Source organism: Antechinus flavipes, chromosome 5, assembly GCF_016432865.1.
Source record: "Antechinus flavipes isolate AdamAnt ecotype Samford, QLD, Australia chromosome 5, AdamAnt_v2, whole genome shotgun sequence".
Lineage (NCBI taxonomy): Eukaryota > Metazoa > Chordata > Mammalia > Dasyuromorphia > Dasyuridae > Antechinus > Antechinus flavipes.
In genome coordinates, this window is record NC_067402.1 from 208,091,172 (window position 1) to 208,110,848 (window position 19,677).

At 35.6% G+C, this 19,677-nt stretch overlaps 1 protein-coding gene across 1 annotated transcript in view; it reads left to right on the forward strand.

Moving 5' to 3' along the window:
* Positions 1-19,677, forward strand: part of GRIP1 (glutamate receptor interacting protein 1) — a 309,316-nt gene that overhangs the window by 163,735 nt on the left and 125,904 nt on the right. The window contains exons 10-12 of the mRNA XM_051962442.1: positions 4,948-5,095; positions 6,934-7,103; positions 15,306-15,461. Coding sequence (XP_051818402.1) covers positions 4,948-5,095; positions 6,934-7,103; positions 15,306-15,461 — 474 coding nt within the window. The remainder of the gene's footprint in view (positions 1-4,947; positions 5,096-6,933; positions 7,104-15,305; positions 15,462-19,677) is intronic.

Here is a 19,677-nt window from a genome sequence, read left to right on the forward strand (position 1 = left end):
TTCCTCCACCCTTTTCAATAAAGTATAACTTTCTAATACTAAATTCTGGTCATGAGTCCCATGACATTGTATCACTAATAACTTATAAAGTCAAGTTTTCTCCCTTGACTTTGTTCAATCTGTCAGTCCTGTTTGACTTTCATGACCTTATGGATGAAGCATTTCAGACTCTTCTACCTTCTACTCCCTCTTGAAGTCTATGCAAGCTCATGTTTCCTTGATTTAGGGCTTCTAATTTCCCTATTAATAAACACTGTACTATATGCATTGTATATACTATAGCTACCTGAGATCGTATGTTTTGTTGTTTGCTCTCTTAGTTATTCTGTCTCATGAATTGCACATCTCCTTTTCTATTTTTCCTCCTTTTCCATTGTACCTGTTATTATAATAGCCTTCCATGATTATAACAATAATAATAACCATAATATAGTGCTTTAAAGTTTACACAGAACTTTATATATATATGCATGTAATCTACAACTTCATATGTACATATATTTATATATACATATGTGTATGTGTGTGTGTGTATATTGTGTGCTTCACAATAGCATAAAATGAGTGCTATTGCTATCTTCATTTCTCAAATGAGGAAGCTAAGACTGATAGCAATTCAGTGTCATCTAGGGTTATATAATTAGTGTCTGATCCAAAGCAGAATTTTATTTTTTTTAAATAACTTTTTATTGATAGAATGCATGCCAGGGTAATTTTTACAGCATTATCCCTTGCATTCATTTCTGTTCCGATTTTACCCCTCCCTCCCTCCACCCTTTCCCCCAGATGGCAAGAGTCCTTTACATGTTGAATGGGTTGCAGTATATCCTAGATACAATATATGTGTGCAGAACCAAACAGTTTTCTTGTTGCACATGGAGAATTGAATTCAGAAGGTATAAATAACCCGGGAAGAAAAACAAAAAAGCAAGCAGTTTATATTCATTTCCAGTGTTCTTTCTCTGGGTGTAGCTGCTTCTGTCCATCTTTGATCAATTAAAGCTCTCTTTATCGAAGAGATCCACTTCCATCAGAATACATCTTCAAACAGTTTCATTATTGAAGTATATAATGATCTCCTGGTTCTGCTCATTTCACTTAGCATCAGTTCATGTAAGTCTCGCCAGACCTCTCTGTATTCATCCTGCTGGTCATTCCTTACAGAACAATAATATTCCATAACATTCATATACCACAATTTACTCAACCACTCTCCAATTGATGAGCATCCATTCATTTTCCAGCTTCTAGCCACTACAAACAGGGCTACCACAAACATTTTGGCACATACAGGTCCCTTTCCTTTCTTTAGTATCTCTTTGGGGTATAAGCCCAGTAGAAACACTGCTGGATCAAAGGGTATGCACAGTTTGATAATCAAAGCAGAATTTTAACTGTTATTCCTGACTTCCAAGTCTACTTACTGTACCACTTAGCTGCCTGATAACAGGCTTGTCAACTTTATCTCCAGAAGGAAAAATTGGAGTTAGTCAACAGTAAAACATTTGATATGTGCCAGGTACTCTACTAAGACCCCCCTTTTTCCCCCCCGCCCCGGCCACCAAAAAAAAATGTACTTCCTGCTTACATTCTAATAGGGCAAGACAATATACAGTTTTGTACTTAGAAAGTATGTACTGTGTAAATGGAAGATCATCTCAGAGAGGAAGCACTTGAAATGATGAGGACTGGAAAAGACCTGCAGAAGATGATGAAATTTAAGCTGATTCTTGAAGAAAGCGAGGAAAAAGAGATGAGGGAGGTGAAGAGAAGAGAGTATTACAGCCAAGGGGAATAGTCAATAAAATGCATAGTACTGAGAAATGGAGTTTCTGAAGAGAGGAACAGCAAGTAAGGCAAAGTAACTGGGCTATAGCATGGAAGGGAGTAATGTTTAAGGAAACTGGTGCCGGGCCATTACCTCTCTTAAATGGCATAAAATGGTATTCATTATATCCAATTCTGGTGTAGAAGACACTTTTCCTCTTGTGCTTGATGCTAACTCTCACAAGATTCAGTTCTTCCATAAATCCCACTTAATATAAATGCTGGCCCCTGTACCTTTCCCTCAGGATAACTGAAATAAGAAATGGATGGAAGTTATTTTATGGATAGTTACTTCATTTGAGCTTCTTGAAGTTAATGCAGAGTCACAACTCTCCTCCTTAATTCAGGAAAAAGGACAGGGAAATTGTTATCTTCACCCAAATCCCTTCTATACATTGTCCTGAATAGATGCTCACAAAGTTCATGTCTCTTGATTATTTAGAAGGGTATGTCAGATCACCAGGGAGGTAATTGATTCAGCAATTGGACCTAGTTAGGGCAGCAACTAATCTAGAGTTATCTCTTTAAGGAACAAATCTTGTGATCTCATTCTTTAGAGTTAACTGGGTTCCATAGACTTTAATTATAGGTAGGTAGTAGTCCTGGATGTGATATCCAACAGGTCTCAGAGTCTGCTTGAGATGGTTCCTACTTGGAGAAATTACACCAGCTTACATCCTATTCAATATGGGGTTTTGTATTATGGTAACTGTGGCAACCCAGACACCACCATATTGCCATCTTGTTCTAAATCATGTCCTGACCTAAATCCTTCCCCCCCTAATCATTTGAATGAGGATAAATGAAGATAAAAAGAAAAACAATATTATGATGGAAACATAACTATGGACTGCCCAACCAGGAAAAGAAAATAAATAATGAGTTCTAGAAGTAGATGCTAAAACTGGCACATAGGCAGGAAATAGTCTTGATGAAAGACTTTGCCTATTTAGACATCTGCTAGAACTATTTCTGCTAAAGACAAAAGACAATATTTCTTCAACTATGTGTTTTTATGGGTGGAGATTGGCCTGTCAAAAGTAGTAAAAATCATAACTTACTAATGCCTTTTAATCCTGTGTAATTATTTCCATTTCTTCTCATAATTCCTCCATTCTTGGGGCTTCTGGCTAGGTCTTTTAACATCCCATGGGTAACAGTGCAGCACACAAACTGTATACCTCTTATGTCATCTCCTTTCCATGTTATCAGTTCAGCCTACTTTTCTATTCATATCTTGGGTGATAATATCACTGTGATTTATAATACCTTCTATTTTCAGGTTATCATTTGTAAAATTCTGTAGTTTGTTTATGCCCACAATATAGGTTTTTATTGCCCTTTTGAGCACTTATACTTTTGATTCTTTGAAGAATCTAGCATTCCATGATTTTCTACCACAAAATATCATATTAACATTGAAAAGATGGGGCTTTGTTTCAGGGAAAAGTTTGAAATCACTGAAAATCTGTGTTATTTCCCAAATGCAGTCTATTTAATCCTCTTCTGCTTAAATAGAGTTCATCTCTAATCTGATATTTCTTTCAAAAATATACTGATGGAACAAATTTACAGGCTATCCATTCAATTGTATGTTATAGCCTAGATAGTAAGCATTCTTCTTTCAATTGGATTTTTCCTTTGTGGATTATTAAACTGAAGTCTTTTGAATAATTGTGAATCTTATAAGTTTTACAGTGTTCTAAGGCTTAGTGCTATCAATACAATATCATGTGCAAATAGACATTTCACCTACTATAGGGAAATCCTCAAGAATCTGTGCTGGATAGTGATAGTGGCAAATACCTTTGACAGGTTCATTCCTTCCCTGCCTCCATCTCTTAGAATCTCTAACTTTTTTCAAGGATCAATTTGTGTCCCATCTCCTATGAAGATAGTAGCTGCCATTATTATTGCTGGTTATCAATATTATCAATAATTATTATTGGTAATAATAGCTAACATCTCAAATAGTACTCTAAAGTTTGAAAAGTGTTTTGTATAAATTGTTTCATAATCCTGGGAGGTAGTTATTATAATTACTCTATGTTACAAATATAGAAACTGAGACAGGCCAACTAACTTGCTCAAGATCATGCAACTATTAAGTGTCTAAGACCAGATTTGAATTTAGGTTTTCCTGATTCCAGGAATTGTACTGTAACTTCTCACTGTGCCATCTAAGTACTTATTGGAAAGCTTTCTAATCCCTTTAGTTTTTTACTGCTGTCTCAGTGGTTTTGCATATACTTATCTGTTGATATGTTTGTTTCTTGATGGTTGAATGTAAGCTCCTTCCAAATAGCGACTGATTTTGTCTTTCATCTTTGTTTCACTGAACATAAGCACTGTAGCTCGTTTAATAAGTATATATGAGATTGGACTGAATTGTAGATTAATATTAATAATTAAGAGATGGTTGAGTAAAATTATCTATGTTGTTGCATATACCAGGGATGTTAATATGATTTAATGTCTTCTTTTTCCATGAGAAAAATGGAAGATGGGGATCACATCTGTGCTCAAGTATTTGAAGGACTATCATATTGAGGAAATACTTGACATTTTAGTTCCAAAAGCTAAAATTATAACTCCTCAACAGGAGTTATATGAGGAAGGTTTCAGCTAGATCAAGGAAATTAGAGGAGTCCAAAAAGTAGAATAATGGAGGAGTCTGTAACTACTGGATTCATCTATACATGACAGGCTTCCACCAATCTATGACCCAAGTGGACCCAGAATCAGAAAAGCACAAAAATATGTTGTGAAAGATGTATTTGTCACTAATATTGTGACACAAATGCATCACTGATCAATCTTTTGATATGTATATATATGTATATATAATATATATACACACACATACATATATATATATTTTTCTTTTTGCTAAAATAATTGGGGTTAAGTGACTTGTCCAGTCACACAGCTAGTAAGTGTTAAAGTGCCTGAGGTTGGATTTGAACTCAGCTGGGGCTCTAACCACTGTGCCACCTGGCTGCCCCTTTTGATATATTTTGTATTTGCAGTTCTACCAGGTCTACAGTATGATTGAATTATTATCAATATTGTTATTAAACTGACTTCTTTATTTTCATTTTTAAATTAAATTTCCAACAGATTCAGTGGCAACAGCCTCTGGGCCACTGCTTGTTGAAGTTGCCAAAACTCCTGGTTCCAGCCTTGGTGTTGCACTGAGTACCTCAATGTGCTGTAATAAGCAGGTCATCATCATTGACAAAATCAAATCTGCAAGTATTGCTGACAGGTGAGTATCCATGAAGATGCTTCATCTCGCAAACTGCATGGCAAAAAGAAACAACAAATAAAAAGCTAAAAATTAAGTTTCCTTGCCATTTTCAATAAGTTTCATTTAGAGAGACAAGTCACTGTTGTTGGACCTTAAAATTTACCTACCCTACCAGTTGCCCCATGATGGCACTCTCAGTTTAAGGATTCTCCCTAAATATTTAATTTGGCCATTGGGGCAGGGTTTTTGAGTCTTTTTTTTAAAGAGTAAAGCAAACTCTCCATTGCCACATAAACCTTCTATTATTACCATGGAGAAGTCAAACAGCTCTTTGTTTGTGATGTAGCATGCAGTGAAGTATCCAAAGGAGTTAAACCCTATAACCATGAAATCTTATTATTTTTCTTAAATGAAAAAAAAAAATTGACTACCTGGCTGGAATCCTTAAAGAAAAGCTCTGCAGTGTGAAACAGCTGTCATGGTGTGTTAATCTTAAGGTTTTACAACCTTGAAGTGTCCCTTTAAGGTGCATTTCTCATTCCTACAACACAATAAAAATGAAACTCCTTTACCTTAGGTTTTTTTCCTTCTAATTAATATTTTAGAATGTTGCTGAGTGTGATGGGAGGGAAATGCTGGTTTCCCACCTACAAAGTCATTTTATAGTTCCTGATAAGAAAGACTTCATTTCTCCATTTGGAGTGACCTAGCACGTCCAAATGAAATTATATTTACAGATGGAAAGGATGATTAAAAACACTTTTTGCCCTGAGAGGTAGGCTACTAAAGTTGTAGAATAATTTTTCTAAATTTTATTTTAAAATATGTGTTAGGAGCCGGGCTCTTATGCATGCTCCTAGTTCTTTTCTCCCTATACCCCAGTTCTTCCCAGTATTATCTCTCACAGCAGGGCTGTGAGCAGCAACCCCCTGTGGTGGTCAGTCTACAGCTCCACTGTGGTCTTACCCTACATTAAAGCCTTTAACAGCCATTGATCCAGGGGTGCTCTCCAGTTCAATGGTGCAGGATGCTTTAATTTTCTCCCTCTGTTTTTTCCCATTCCACAGGGGGTAACCAGTTAAAGGAGCTGTCCACTTGACTGGTACGTCGGGATGCTGACTGCTGTGTTTGCATTTCTCAACTCATCCAGTAGCCAGTTTCTTGATTGCAGCAAGGTGTAGCAGCTAGCCCCCTTCCCCTTGTCCCAGTCTTTCCCTCAAGTCTCCATGCCAGCCCTGGTTTCATGACTTGTTTGAATCTTGCATAATTTCCATCCTCATTTGCAATTTCTGTTCTAATAAATGTTTAACTTTGGAGTAACAAAATAAAAAGAAAATGGTGAACTGGATACGTGTGTGAGAGGGGTCTTACCTAATATTTCCCCCAGGTTATTCTCATTATGCAATTGTCATTCACACACATATTAATTGTCCAATTCTTTGGGCAATGTCATGGGTTATTGTGTACTTATCAACTCTCATTTAGAGAAATGAAGGCCTAAGGGAAGGAAAACTGAAAAAATTGAGGGAAAGAGAAAAAAAAGTGTTTTTCTAAATTATTTCCTAGTATACTCCCCACGTAAAAGTTGGGAAAGAAAGGGGAAAATACATTCATTGTTTTTCTGAATTTTTTCATTTTCCCTAAGCCTTCATGTCTCTCTCTATAGACCAGGTTTGTATTAAAAGGCTTAAAATTCGACATTGGATGGCTCCTATAACATCTGAACTTTTCCTTTCTTTTTTTTAAAAGATAATTAATATTTCTTGTAATTTTCATGAATAATATGAAGGAACTAAAAGTCACATTCCAAACAGGGACCATACTTTCATCAGACTGAGTTTTCTTCCTTTCTGTAGATGTGGCGCATTGCATGTTGGAGATCATATTCTTTCCATCGATGGAACTAGCATGGAATATTGCACAATGGCAGAAGCAACACAATTCCTTGCCAATACTACAGACCAGGTCAAACTTGAGATCCTTCCCTATCACCAGACTCGAGTAGCACTAAAGGGACCTGACCATGGTAAGAAGATCCATTTGGATAAATCTCTTTTTCTCTTATTTTCTCCTCATGGTCCTCCTTGTCTAGGAGAATAAAAAATCGGAATGGGGCTGAGGTTGAATCTATCTCCATCCTTTTCAGTATTATAAGTTGACTTGTTATTGCCCCAGCGCCTTGCCCATTGCCTGGCACATAGTAGGAACTTAATAAATACTTAATGATTGAGTATTTATTGATCATCTTCTGTCTTATAAGCCCCCCTTTTCAAGTTGTATGTGGTTTTCTTGGATATAACTTCATGGGAATCCACAAAATTGAGGCATAAAATAGTTTTGAGACTGTTTATTAAAGTCTCACTGAAGGTAAAGCAAAGTTCTCAAGGCCATTGAAACAGAAGGAAGAGAGGCACTTAGCATTTTTAATGCTGAGTTTAATGCTGGGTTTCTTTCTTGCAAAGGTGAAGTTGCAAAAGGCAAACCTGAATGTGTGTTTTGACAGAACTACAGTTGATTCCCATATTTCCTTCATAATTTTAAGAGATACCATGCTTCAAAGAAGTCAGGGAATTAGTCTCCATTCCTTGTAGAGTATTTTATTTCTCTGAGTTTCAAATGCATGTCTAGCATGCTCTGAAACATTCAGATCTTGGAGGAAGAGAGGTAATTCCTCATCAGGTCTAGTCACATCTCTGAAAGCTTTTCTTCTCAGGATAATAGAGAAACTTTCTCTTCCCAAAGTGGACATACCATTGTCTAATAGTTAAACAATTTACTAGCAATACGTTTTGGTCGAATCAAAAACTGCAGAGTCTACTAATAAGACCAGAAACTGGACTTCTGATTTTATTGCCTTAGTAACTCCATATTATCAAATGCAGTTTGGCACTTTCTGAATAACCAGTAGGCTCCAAGAGTTGCTTAGAGCTCTGAGAAGGGAGACTTACCTCTGGTCTCAGCTGATGTCTATAAGAGGCAGGACTGGAATCCAGGTCTTCTTGGCTTCATGGCCTACTCTTCTCTATTCATTCCACTATGCTGCCTCCATAGTGTTATTCATTAAAGAGCCACAATGTATTCATATATCAAGAATAAAAAAGAAGCTCGAAGATTATGGCTTCAAAGCACACAAATGTACCTATTGGTTTTTAAATGAAGTCCAGCTAAGTATCTTTAATCAAAAGATGCCACAAGAATAAAAATAATTCATGTTCAAAAAAAGCAACCAGAGACATTCCTGTAGTTTTTGTTTTTAAAATGTCCCCCTATTTTAAAATAAAAACAAAAGAAAATTTAAGCCATAATTTAAAGCCAAGTCTGTTTATTTTTCTTATATTCTACAAACTGATAGGCCTCCTTTGGTGCTGAATCATTATATTTCAAAGAGAATTAATATGTTTCTGTACATGAAGGAAGATAGCAAATTTCTCTGGAATTGCCTTCTTGGATATAGAGAGCTTATTTGTATTACGTGCCTTACACCTCTGAAAAGAGTCTGTACTTTTTCTCTACAGTTTAAGAAGGGACATTGAGGTGGGGGATGTGGGTGGGGTAGATAATTCCATACTGAATAATCAGCTGGATACAACCCTTTTAATTAAATAGAGCTCAGACAGCCCCGGAGCTAATGAAATCCACAGTACCCCATCATTCTTATCAGATTTTTAATTTTGCACATGGAGCAAAATACAGAAAGTGTGCTGGGCAGGCAGATTATCCATTTTTTTAAAAATCTACCCTCATTTAAAATATTTCAATAGAAATGATAAGGAACTACAATAGGCTCCAGATCACAGATCATTCATACAGGTCACAATGATGAGATATTTTCTAACACACAAACTAAGGAGAAAGACTTTTTGATGTATAAGGATTTTCACATTACAGTCTTTGTTGACTTGGCAAGGGTTTGGGGAAGTATGTGTCCAGCAATGGAGTATGTATCTTGAGTGATGCTGGTTTGTGTTTTTTTTTTTTCCTCCTTAACTTTTACTAATGACTTTTCTTTTCCTATTATATTTATTTCTGAATCAATCCCTTTTGGCTTCCCCAACTTAATGAGCCTTCCTTTGTAACAAAGAAGAAAAAAAACAGTTAAACATTTTAATGATTATGTAGTCATAGTTCCCCATCTCTTCAACAAGAAGAGGAAGGTGTATTTCTTCTAGTAATGTTGTTTTGTCATGGAAATGTAATATTATCCAAATTCCTCCATTAATGACTCCCAGATCAATTTCTAAATTGTTTTTTTATTTTCTTAAGCCAATTTCTTCTTATTCCTTTTTATTTTCCCTACACACCAATAATAAAAAGTTTGCTCGAAGCAATTTTCCAACATATTGACAAAGGAATAAAATTATTTATCCTGCAACTCAGTTCAAGCGGTTGATTTTACTCTTTAAACTGCATGTACTAGGAGAAAATCTTAATATTTCTTTACCATAGAGTTGGCATAATAATAATTCACATTTATGTAGTATTATGGAATTTACACAGCACTTTCTTCACAGCATTGTGTAAGGGAGGTTATCTGGGTGTTATTATCCCAATGTAAAAGATTTTTTTAAAAATGACTCACAGAGGACTTGCTTCAGGTCGCACATTTGATAAGAGTTGGACTCAAAGACTTTTGACCTAAGACCAGTAGTCTTTTTAGTACCTTATTCTGCTTCTTATATCTGATACCATTTATGGAGGAGGAAACTTAACAGCTAGATAGTTCACTGGTTAGAGCACCAGGCCTGCAATCAGGAACACGAGTTCAAATCCAACCTAGAAACTTACTATTTATATGACCCTGGGCAAGTCATGCAATTGTGTGCCTCAGTTTCCTCATCTGTAAAATAAATTGAAGAAGAAAATAGCAAACCACTTCAATATATTTGCCAAGAAAACACCAAATGAGGTCATGAGTAATTAGAAACAATTAAAAAATGACTCAACAACAATAACAACAAAATATAAAATTAATAGGTCATACTAGTTCAAGTAAGAAATCCTTGATGTAGTTCTGATCTTATCTCCCCTCTTCCCTTCAGAAACTTTTACTTATCTTCTTTCAAATGTAATGTACAGGTGTCTCTTATTTTAAAAGAATGCATGTATACTATTAAATTATTTGGAAAACTACTTTCTATAAAGTGAATCCTATTTTTCTAGCTTATTTACATTGTAAAAATCTGTTTACATTCCTGCCAACATGTAAACGTGCTCATAACTACCCAACCCATTAAAAATTTTTTTTCAATAATATATACTTTATATAATAATATGATGCTCAAATATGGGAGCAGTGCTATGGTACCTGACTTTTGCTTGGCATGGTACTTGATATGAGAAGCAGCAAGTAAGTGAGCTTTTATAACTTGTAATTTTAGCAGGTTTGTCAGTGGTCCTTTAGCTTTGGAATTATCCATCTCTTATTTTAATAGAGGTGGTGAGATAGTACACAAAATCCCAAAGCTGACAGAGTCCTACATCTTTATCTGAATTCCTTTCATATTTCCTATCCAGACTACAGCATCAAGTCAATTCGATAAACATTTATTAAAGGCCTATTATGGGCAAGGAACCATGATCAGTACTGAGAATACAAAGGTGGAAAAAAATAATACAGTCTCTACCTTCAAAGGACTTGGCAGTCTAATGGAGTTAAGACAGATACACCAAGAACTACAAAAACTATGTAATGAATACATAGGAGTTGTTAAACTGAAAAGAGACACGCGAGATCAAAGGGAGACATCCCTTGTAGCTGTCAGGATAGTGGGGTGGGAAACGATGGTGTATATAAGATTAGGCTTTATCGAGAAGGAAAAATGTGATTTAGACCTTAGAGAAATAAAATATCTCCACAGGTAGAAATAGGAAAAGAATGTTTTTTGTTTGTTTGTTTGTTTGTTTGTTTTGCATGTAGATAACATGTTAAGATTTCAGGAGGAAGAAAAAAATAAGAAAGGATGAAGAATGATTGTCTCCCCTCCCCTCCCTTTTTTTTAATGCTTGGTCTCTCTCTATTCTCTAGGCTAAAAATGTAACAGCCATTCATGTATGAAGTCCCAATACTGATTAGCACAGTTTTCCTACACTTTTCCTAGCTTAGCCTTCTTAAGTAGCATGGTGGCCATCCATACTAAGGGACTCACCATATTGGCTCCTTTCTTAGGATACTTACATTCAGATTGGCCAAACACTAGCCTCAGCTTCCCCAGCATCAGGAACTATGGGTATGCGGTACCACACCTGTTCTAATTGTTCATTTTGGTACGAACATGGATACATTTGGTTTGAAATAAACCTGGAAAAGTGGATTAAAGCCAAATTGTAGCAGACACTAAAGTCCTCAGCCAAAAGGTTTGAATTTTGTATCTTCATTCAAAAGAATATGAAGTACATACTATTTTCAAAACATTGTACCAGAGATTGAAAATACAAAGATATTTTTAAAAGACCAAGTCCCTGCCTTTGAGTATCTTGGTGGTAGAAATGTAAGCATTTAACAACTAATTGGATGTTGGGGAATGAGTCAAAAGAGAAGAGAGAAATGATGGAGTTTTAAGCTTCTTCAACAGAAGAATGGTGATGAGATTTACAAAAATTGATAAGAAAAAGAGAAGTTTAAGGGGAGAGACAGTGGTGTGTGTGTGTGTGTGTGTGTGTGTGTGTGTGTGTGTGTGTGTTCAGTTTTGGTCATATTGAGTTTAAGATAGATGAGAATACCCAGAGGAAAAATATCTGGTAGATGGAAATGCAGGCCTGGAATTCATAAGAGAAATTGGGGCCAGAGAGAGAGATTTAAGAATCTTCTGTATTCAGGTGCTCAGACAACTATGGGAGTAAAGGGATCATCAAGGGGAAGAAAATTATAAAATAAGAAAAAAGAAAAGAAAGCAAGGGATGATATCTAGAAGCCAATTCTATACAACTTAATGTAGCATTGAAGTAAATAACTTTTTTTTAAAAAATAGATTTATTTAATAAATTGAAGAATATTCTGGCCTCCCACTCTTTGCCAAAAAAGTCTAAGTTTCTAGATTCTTGTCAGAGAGGGGAAAGAGAAAGAGGATAATCATTTGGTTGGGGAAGGGAGGAGGAAGAGAGGGCTAGAGGTGAGAGAATATCACAGGATCATCAGAAGTCTCTTGGTTAGGAGAAACCTGAGCATATTTCTGGATAGAAATTAGGGGCTAAGAGACAACTAAGTACCACAATGGATAGAGCAGCAGCCTTGAAGTCAGGAGGATCCAAGTTCAAATGTAGTCTCAGACATTTAACACTACCTAGCTGTGTGACCCTGGGCAACTCCTTAACCCCAATTCCCTCAGCAAGAAAGAAAAGAAAGGAAGGCAGGAATAAAAAAAATTGAAAGAAAGAAAGAAAGGGAGGGAGGGAGAGAGAGAAAGAGAAAGAAAGAAAGAGAGAGAGAGAGAGAGAAAGAGAAAGAAAGAAATTAGGGGCCAACATAAAGGAATAATTTGAAGATGCAAAATGTATCTAAATGATTAATAGAATAAGGTCTTGGAAGAGGAGAGAGCAGATGAGATCAAGGTCACAAATGGAAGGACCAGCCTTGTTGAGGAGTAGGGACTTATCATATACTGTCTTGTTTCTTAATTATTTCAGGTGTACAAAGTCTTGGCTGGCAAATGACAAGAGCTGTACTTAGTTCAGGGTCTTTTATATCTCCATTTTAATTAGCACAATGCTGGGCACATAGAAGGGTTTTAACAAATACTTGTTGACTGATTGACTTTCCAAATGCCACATCTTATGATCTTTTCTTCATTTTCAAACTACTTCCTTCTTTTGCAGCATTTAATACTATTAGCCATATCTCCTTGATATGTTCTCATTCCTTGGTTCCCACAATAGCATCCTTTTCTGGTTTTCTTTCTATTTTCCTGACCATTGCCTCTGAGCTTCTCCTGTTTCACCTTTTTCTTCCTACCCCTTAAGCTTCATAACATTGTAATAGTAGGAACAAGGTAGCAGAAGCTAGGATGATGAGTAGCCTCTCAGCTACAAGAAATATAGGTTAATACTATTCCCCAAGGGGAATTTATGGCTTGTTCTCTTGAATATTAAATTGCACTGGGGAGATTTCTCTTAAGAACGGGCTTGCTCTACCTCATCTACTATAAAAGGCACTAGCTTGGCTCGTGGATGAAAGATGAGATGGAATTTGAAGTTAATGAGTACTTTTTTCAGCTCTGAGGTTAATGTGATCATTAATGTGTAACATAAATGACTGAACCTTCCAGCAAGGAGAGGGTTCAACTATCACATTGGGGTGTTACAAGCAATGAGTATCCATAGATATATTTGGTAATAATGAAAAGCATATGACCTTAAAGGTAGGAGAAGTAGAAAGATGTATGAGTCTGATCTTTATTGTTTTGATTATTTGAAAAACATAGCAGATAAGTATACCAAGGATCAGTATTGTTTGTATTCTTAAGCTTTGGGTAGGGAAAAAGATATTAATAGCAAGGAACATAGAGCATGTTGTCTAGGGAAAGAAATGAAATGCCACTAAAAATCACATTAAAACGATTGAGAAGTTTTGCCCCCAAAATGTCGTTTATTGTCAAAAATGAATTGAGCACCTTACAGAAATACAAGTCTAGTAATCAAATATTCATTTCTAGAAAAAAAAAAGGACATTGCTCAGAACCACATAAAATCACATCATAGGCTAAGATCTCTTTATTATTGGAAGCCCTAGATAAGATCCTAGTTGAAATAGTTGATTGTTGAGGATAATCAAATGGCAGTGATAGATGTTGGCTAAATTAAAATGTCAGAGCAATAACTTGTAGTGACTGACATGTAAACTGCTCAAATCAGGAGAGAATGTGATTTATCTCTCCTAGTTTTCTTTTGCTTAATATACAAGGGCTGTTAACTGGTAGAGATTTGCAAATCTTTAATTACTAATAGTGTGTCATATATCTTGATGGGGTTGACTTTTAAGTTAAAAAATGTTTTTAATCTCAGCAGCTAAGCACAGGGGGAGATTAGAAATTGATTCAATAGTCATCTTTAAAGGAAGAAAAATGGGCTTTAGAAAAGCATGCATTATTCTTGGGAGGATGAAAGGTTTCAATCCCAGATGTTAATCATCTGCTTTGCTGACCACTGAGAAAAAGGGAAAAGCCAAACAAATCTTTTTCCTTTGCAAACCTCTTTTATTTTTGTCATCTTTTTTCTTCCTTCAAACAATTCAGTTACCTTTTCCTCTTTTTTTGGTTCTTCCTCTCCTTTCTTCCCCCCCTCCCCCATTTCCTGTCATCCCTTCACATGGGCAGATAAAGTTCAAAGAAGCAACGGGCAACTTACCTGGGATTCCTGGGCCAACAACCACAGCAGGCTACTCACCTATCACCATTATAAAACCAACCTACCTGATCATTGCAGAATGGCATCCTGGAAATTCCAGAAACCACTTCCTCCGAAAAACTCTCGTAATATTCCAGGCTTTCTCCTTCTGGTTTCTGAAGTTCTTTCTCCTCTCCTTTCTTCTTCCTTTTTCTTCTTCCATCCCCTCCTTTTCCCTTCCCTTTTCTCTTCTCTTCTCCTCTCCTTTTCTCTCCCTTTCTCTCCTCTCCTTTCTTCTTTCTTTCTCTTCTTCCCTCCCTCCTCTTCCCTTCCCTTTTCTCTTCTCCTTTCCCTCTCTCCTCTCTTTTTATTCTCTCCTTTCTTTCTCTCTGTCCTCTCTTCTCCCCTCTCTCATTCCATTTTTGTCTTCATGTATGTCATACTTTCTCATAACAATGAAAGGTTATTTCTGACATCTCTTAAACCCTTTTCTTTTCCAAGTGGACAGCCTTGGTTACTAAGAAAAGGTATGGAAATTCAGAGCACTTTGATTTCATGTGATGAGGTTATTTATTCTAAATTATCTGTGTCTGTGAAGTTCATGTTACAAATCACCTGTAAAGATAAGTGAACATCTTAAATGTTTTGGTTTTGAAGAAGCTGTATTTTAATGTCTCTTGTCTAATGCAGAAGTTTTCCATCGTGTCTCCAGGGTTCCAACTAGATCATAGAGACTTGTTAGATTTTACATTTAAAGCATCAGAGGCCTGTCTGTGTCTTTGTTGTGAGATGACTCCATCCCATCCCTATATCTCGTGTATATTTCTCTGACTTATTACTGACTAGCAGGTGTGGACAGCACCTCACCCCATCCAAGAATTCTCTATGCCAAGTTTCTGCTTTCTTGCAGCAGCTATGGTGTCTTCATCCATCTCTCCTACCTCCATGAGTGGCTATAGCCTGAATTCCCTGAACACGGGCACATTACCTCGAGGTGTCTATACCACCAGTCCACGTGGAACTATGATGAGGAGGAGACTGAAAAAGAAAGACTTCAAAAGCTCATGTAAGTGTAAAAGGGAATCTTGTACATTTGGTTTGGTAGTCCATGTCTCATTTGGGGCTCGGGAGTTGCTGGGGAGAAGTGGTTGAAAATTAGCAGGTATTACTATTTTAGATGTTGAAAATGATAGGGAAGCTTTTTTCTGTGTTTGGGACTAAATTATTATAGAGAGATACCAGACTATATTATTAGCAGCTAAAGTTACATATTCTACATAATGAGGTTTATATTTTTTATATTTAAAGTGTATTTTTTTAATAGCTTTTTATTTACAAGTTATATGTATGGGTAATTTTACAGCATTGACAGTTGCCAAACCTTTTGTTCCAATTTTTCCCCTCCTTCTTCCCACCCCCTCCCCTAGATGGCAGGATGACCAGTAGATGTTAAATATATTAAAGTATAAATTAGATAGTGTATTGGTTCTTTTGAGCTTGCTTTTGCCTCCAGTTTATTTAAAAGAAAGCTTTTCTTTGGTGTCATGTGGTCTTATGTAGAAATTAAGAAGGTCAGTTTAATTTCTTGGTTCTACTATACCATTCTGTGTGCCCTTGGACCTGAAATTTTTATTCTTTTGATTTTCTACTCTGAAATGTGCTAGTACTTTTAAACTATTCACCCTAAGGGCACGTAAAGTAAATGAACATTAGTTCACAAAAAACATTCTTTGGAATACCAGTCATGATTATGTGCAAATGGGAACTACTGGAACATTTAAGCACCAAAGTGATTGAGCATGTATCAGGGCTTGGAGATGCCTGTTTGTGATTTGGATAATTGGTGATGAGGGATAGAGAAGAGTATGTATGTTTCTTGTGAATGATCCTTTCTGTCCCGCCACTGACTTATCCAACTTCATGTCTTATTGTCCACATAATGTCACTGTCTGTTCTGCTCTCTAGCCAAATTAGACTACTCTCTACTTCTCAAATATACATGGTGCTTTCTTAGCTTTATTCCTTTGTTCAGATTGTTCTCTGTGCTTAGAATGCCTCTCCACAATATCGCTATTTGATATATTCCTAGACGTTCTTTAAAGTCAAATGCCATGTCCTTAATGGATCTCTTTATGCAATGTGGAGGGAAAGGGGATCCATGTGAATGTGCATGCTGAGAACTGCATAATTATACTAGAGAAGCTTGCTTGAATTAATTGAACTATGTTTATGTCATCCCCACCCAATTGTCCCTTCTGCCTTTAGATATTTAATTTATACTGTGTTACCAAATCTATTACATTAATTTGTATTTAATGTTGGTGCTAGGACCTGAAAGCAGGTTATCTTCTGTGACTACCTTTGACCCGACACCATAATATCTATAATAGAGGGAATGATAGATTTGTAAGGATGATCGGCTTCAACTCTCACCTCTGACACTAATGTGCAACCATAAGAAAGGCACTTAACTTCCCTAAAATCCAATCTTTTCCTCTATAAAAAGAAAATTATGATATCTGAGATCCCTATTTTATAGGATTGTGAGACCTAAACCAGTCCATCAGCAAGCATTTGTTAAAAACTATGTGGCAAGCACTATAATAATTATTAGGAATATATATTAAAAAAAAAAAAAGCAAAGACACAATTTTTACCTTCAAGGAGCTCTCATTCTGATAGGGAGATACCATACAAATAACTATGTACATAAAAGGTATATATGGTATAAATGAAAGGTAATCTCAGAGGACAGGCATTAAGAGTGAGGGTTAAGGTGATACTAGGAAAGATTTCTTATAGAAAGTTAGATTTAAGTCAAATATTAAAGGATGTGATGCTAATGAAGAGCCATTTCACTTTCTTTTTTTATTTTAATTTTTTTTTAAACTTTTTATTGACAGAACCCATGTCAGGGTAATTGAGCCATTTCACTTTCATGAGCATTGTCTGAAAAATTTGTTAGAGATCCATACCCCTTGACAGACTAGAGTATATCTTGGGATCGTTCTTTTCCAAAGGGTCATCTTCTGCTCACAGAAGCATGGTAGAAACATAAGTTATCTAGTACCTAGTTGAGGAACCCAAAAGCTACCCAACTCCTAAACTCCCAAGGTCACCATCAAGACTGGAAACATCTTTGTTGTTTTTGCTGTTTGGTCATCAGTGCTCAGGAAAGGAAACACAAAGCAGAGAGATAACCAGAAATATGAGGGCCAGGCTCAGACTCTACCAGACAGTACATCTGCTCACTCCACACACTTACATCCTCCACAAGTGCTAGGACGCCCTCACCACCAGCAATAAGACATTCAAGAGAGATCTATCCCATGTCCCTTATTCAAGAGAGAGGAAGAAAGGAGCAAGAACCTCAGAGTTATCTCTCTCTTTAAAACTTACTAAGTAGTAAAGCTCTTCCTGCATCTTTGATACAGACTTTTTGCCTTGCTGCCATCAAGATAATGCTCACTCCAAAACTCAGCTTAGTTTCATGCACATGTTCTATTGCATGTGTTTGACTTTAAATGCATCTACAAAACTCTTCACAAACCTGAAAGTGGTATATATGTTAGATATTGTTATATATAATATTATCCCTCAGTTTCCCTACTTTGTGACCCCCATTGGATCTCATGTAATATTTTATTTTTCAAACAAAAAAGGTTTCAAATAAAGGGTTTTTCAAACCCTTAATGTATTCATCATATATTATTGTATATAATAGTTATTCATGTTTGATTCTTATGTTCTTAAAGGACTGTGAGCTCTAACTAAGTAGGGATTTTTTTTAAAAAAACAACTAAAATTTTTATCTTCCCCCAAGGCTTCTGTACACAGTAAGTGTATAGTAAGTATTTATTGAATGAAAATGGAATGAAACTACTTTTTTTAAAAAAACTGAAAGAAGAGAGGGTTATTTCCTTTGATTCTAGGTTGGATAAGAAGATTGTTATTGCCACTGTAATCTGATTAGTGACCAACTAGGAACTCCCCTCAGTAGTAAAAGTAAATGTGATGTCATTTATTATTTGCAAATTAGGGTAAGAACGCTATCAAGTTGGAAACAAGTACTACCTGTTAGAATCTGGAACTTTTCCCCAAATATTTGAGTCAACTATTTTATATGTGAGCAAATTGTATAGATATATATAAATTTTTCTCACTGTTTTTTTTCCTGACCTGTCAAATATAACAATATTATGATAAACATACCAAATTGGTATCTTTACCATTTTTTTTACTTTTACTATACCAAAAATATGTAAATTATAGAATAAAATAATATATAAAATTTCATTATATCATATGACACATTTGAACAAAGTAGAAATAAATTAACAAACAAAAATGTATTTCCTTTCTGTTCCCTTCTAACTTCTTTGAAACCCTATTCAATACAACACACATTTGCCAAGATTTTACTATATGTAAGACAATGGATATACAAATACAAAAAGAAAATAAACATTGGACTTGAATTTGGGAAAACCTGGATTCAAATTCTACTTTAGATACTTGCTACCTCTATCATCTTGGACAAGTCACTTAATCTCTAGACTCAGTTTCTTCATCTATGAATAGATTGGATGACCTATAAAAATCATTCTAGCTCTCAATCTGTGATCCTTTATTCTACAAAGTGTTGTTACCTTTTCCTTTGTTTTTGTACTACTTATTTTATCTTCAGAGTCAGAAGAAAGTATGTTGTCATTTAGTTACACATGTAAAATAGTTTCACCATGGTGAAATTCCATACCATTTTGAGGGTATTTTTTTTTTGGAATTCCATACCATTTTGAGAGTATTTTTTTTGGAATTCCATACCATTTTTATGGACATTGTCAGTATGGATAATATTGAATATGTACCGTGTATGTGTGACTACCATGTATACACTATGTGCATACATACGCTACTGATCACTAGAAAACATGTGCTGATGTCCATGGCTAGGAAAAACATTAAGAAAATGATTAAGTTTCTGTTTGCATTTCAATTTTAAAGGCTGTTATTTATGTTTAGCAAGAAATTCTTCCTCAATTAAAATGTAGACACAAGATAAGGAAAATATGCGTTGGTTTAAAGCATATTTAATTTCATGGAAAGAATTTAAGCTTCATCACTTTCCTCTAATGAACTGAAAATTGTTCTTAAATTGATAAATGCTTCTTCTTCAGATAGGAGTGTGAGCAAAACAACAATCCACTAATTTGCTAATTCTTAGTCTCCCTTATGATCATTAACCAGAGTTTGTTATTTTAAAAGAATATTCTTGGGGCAGC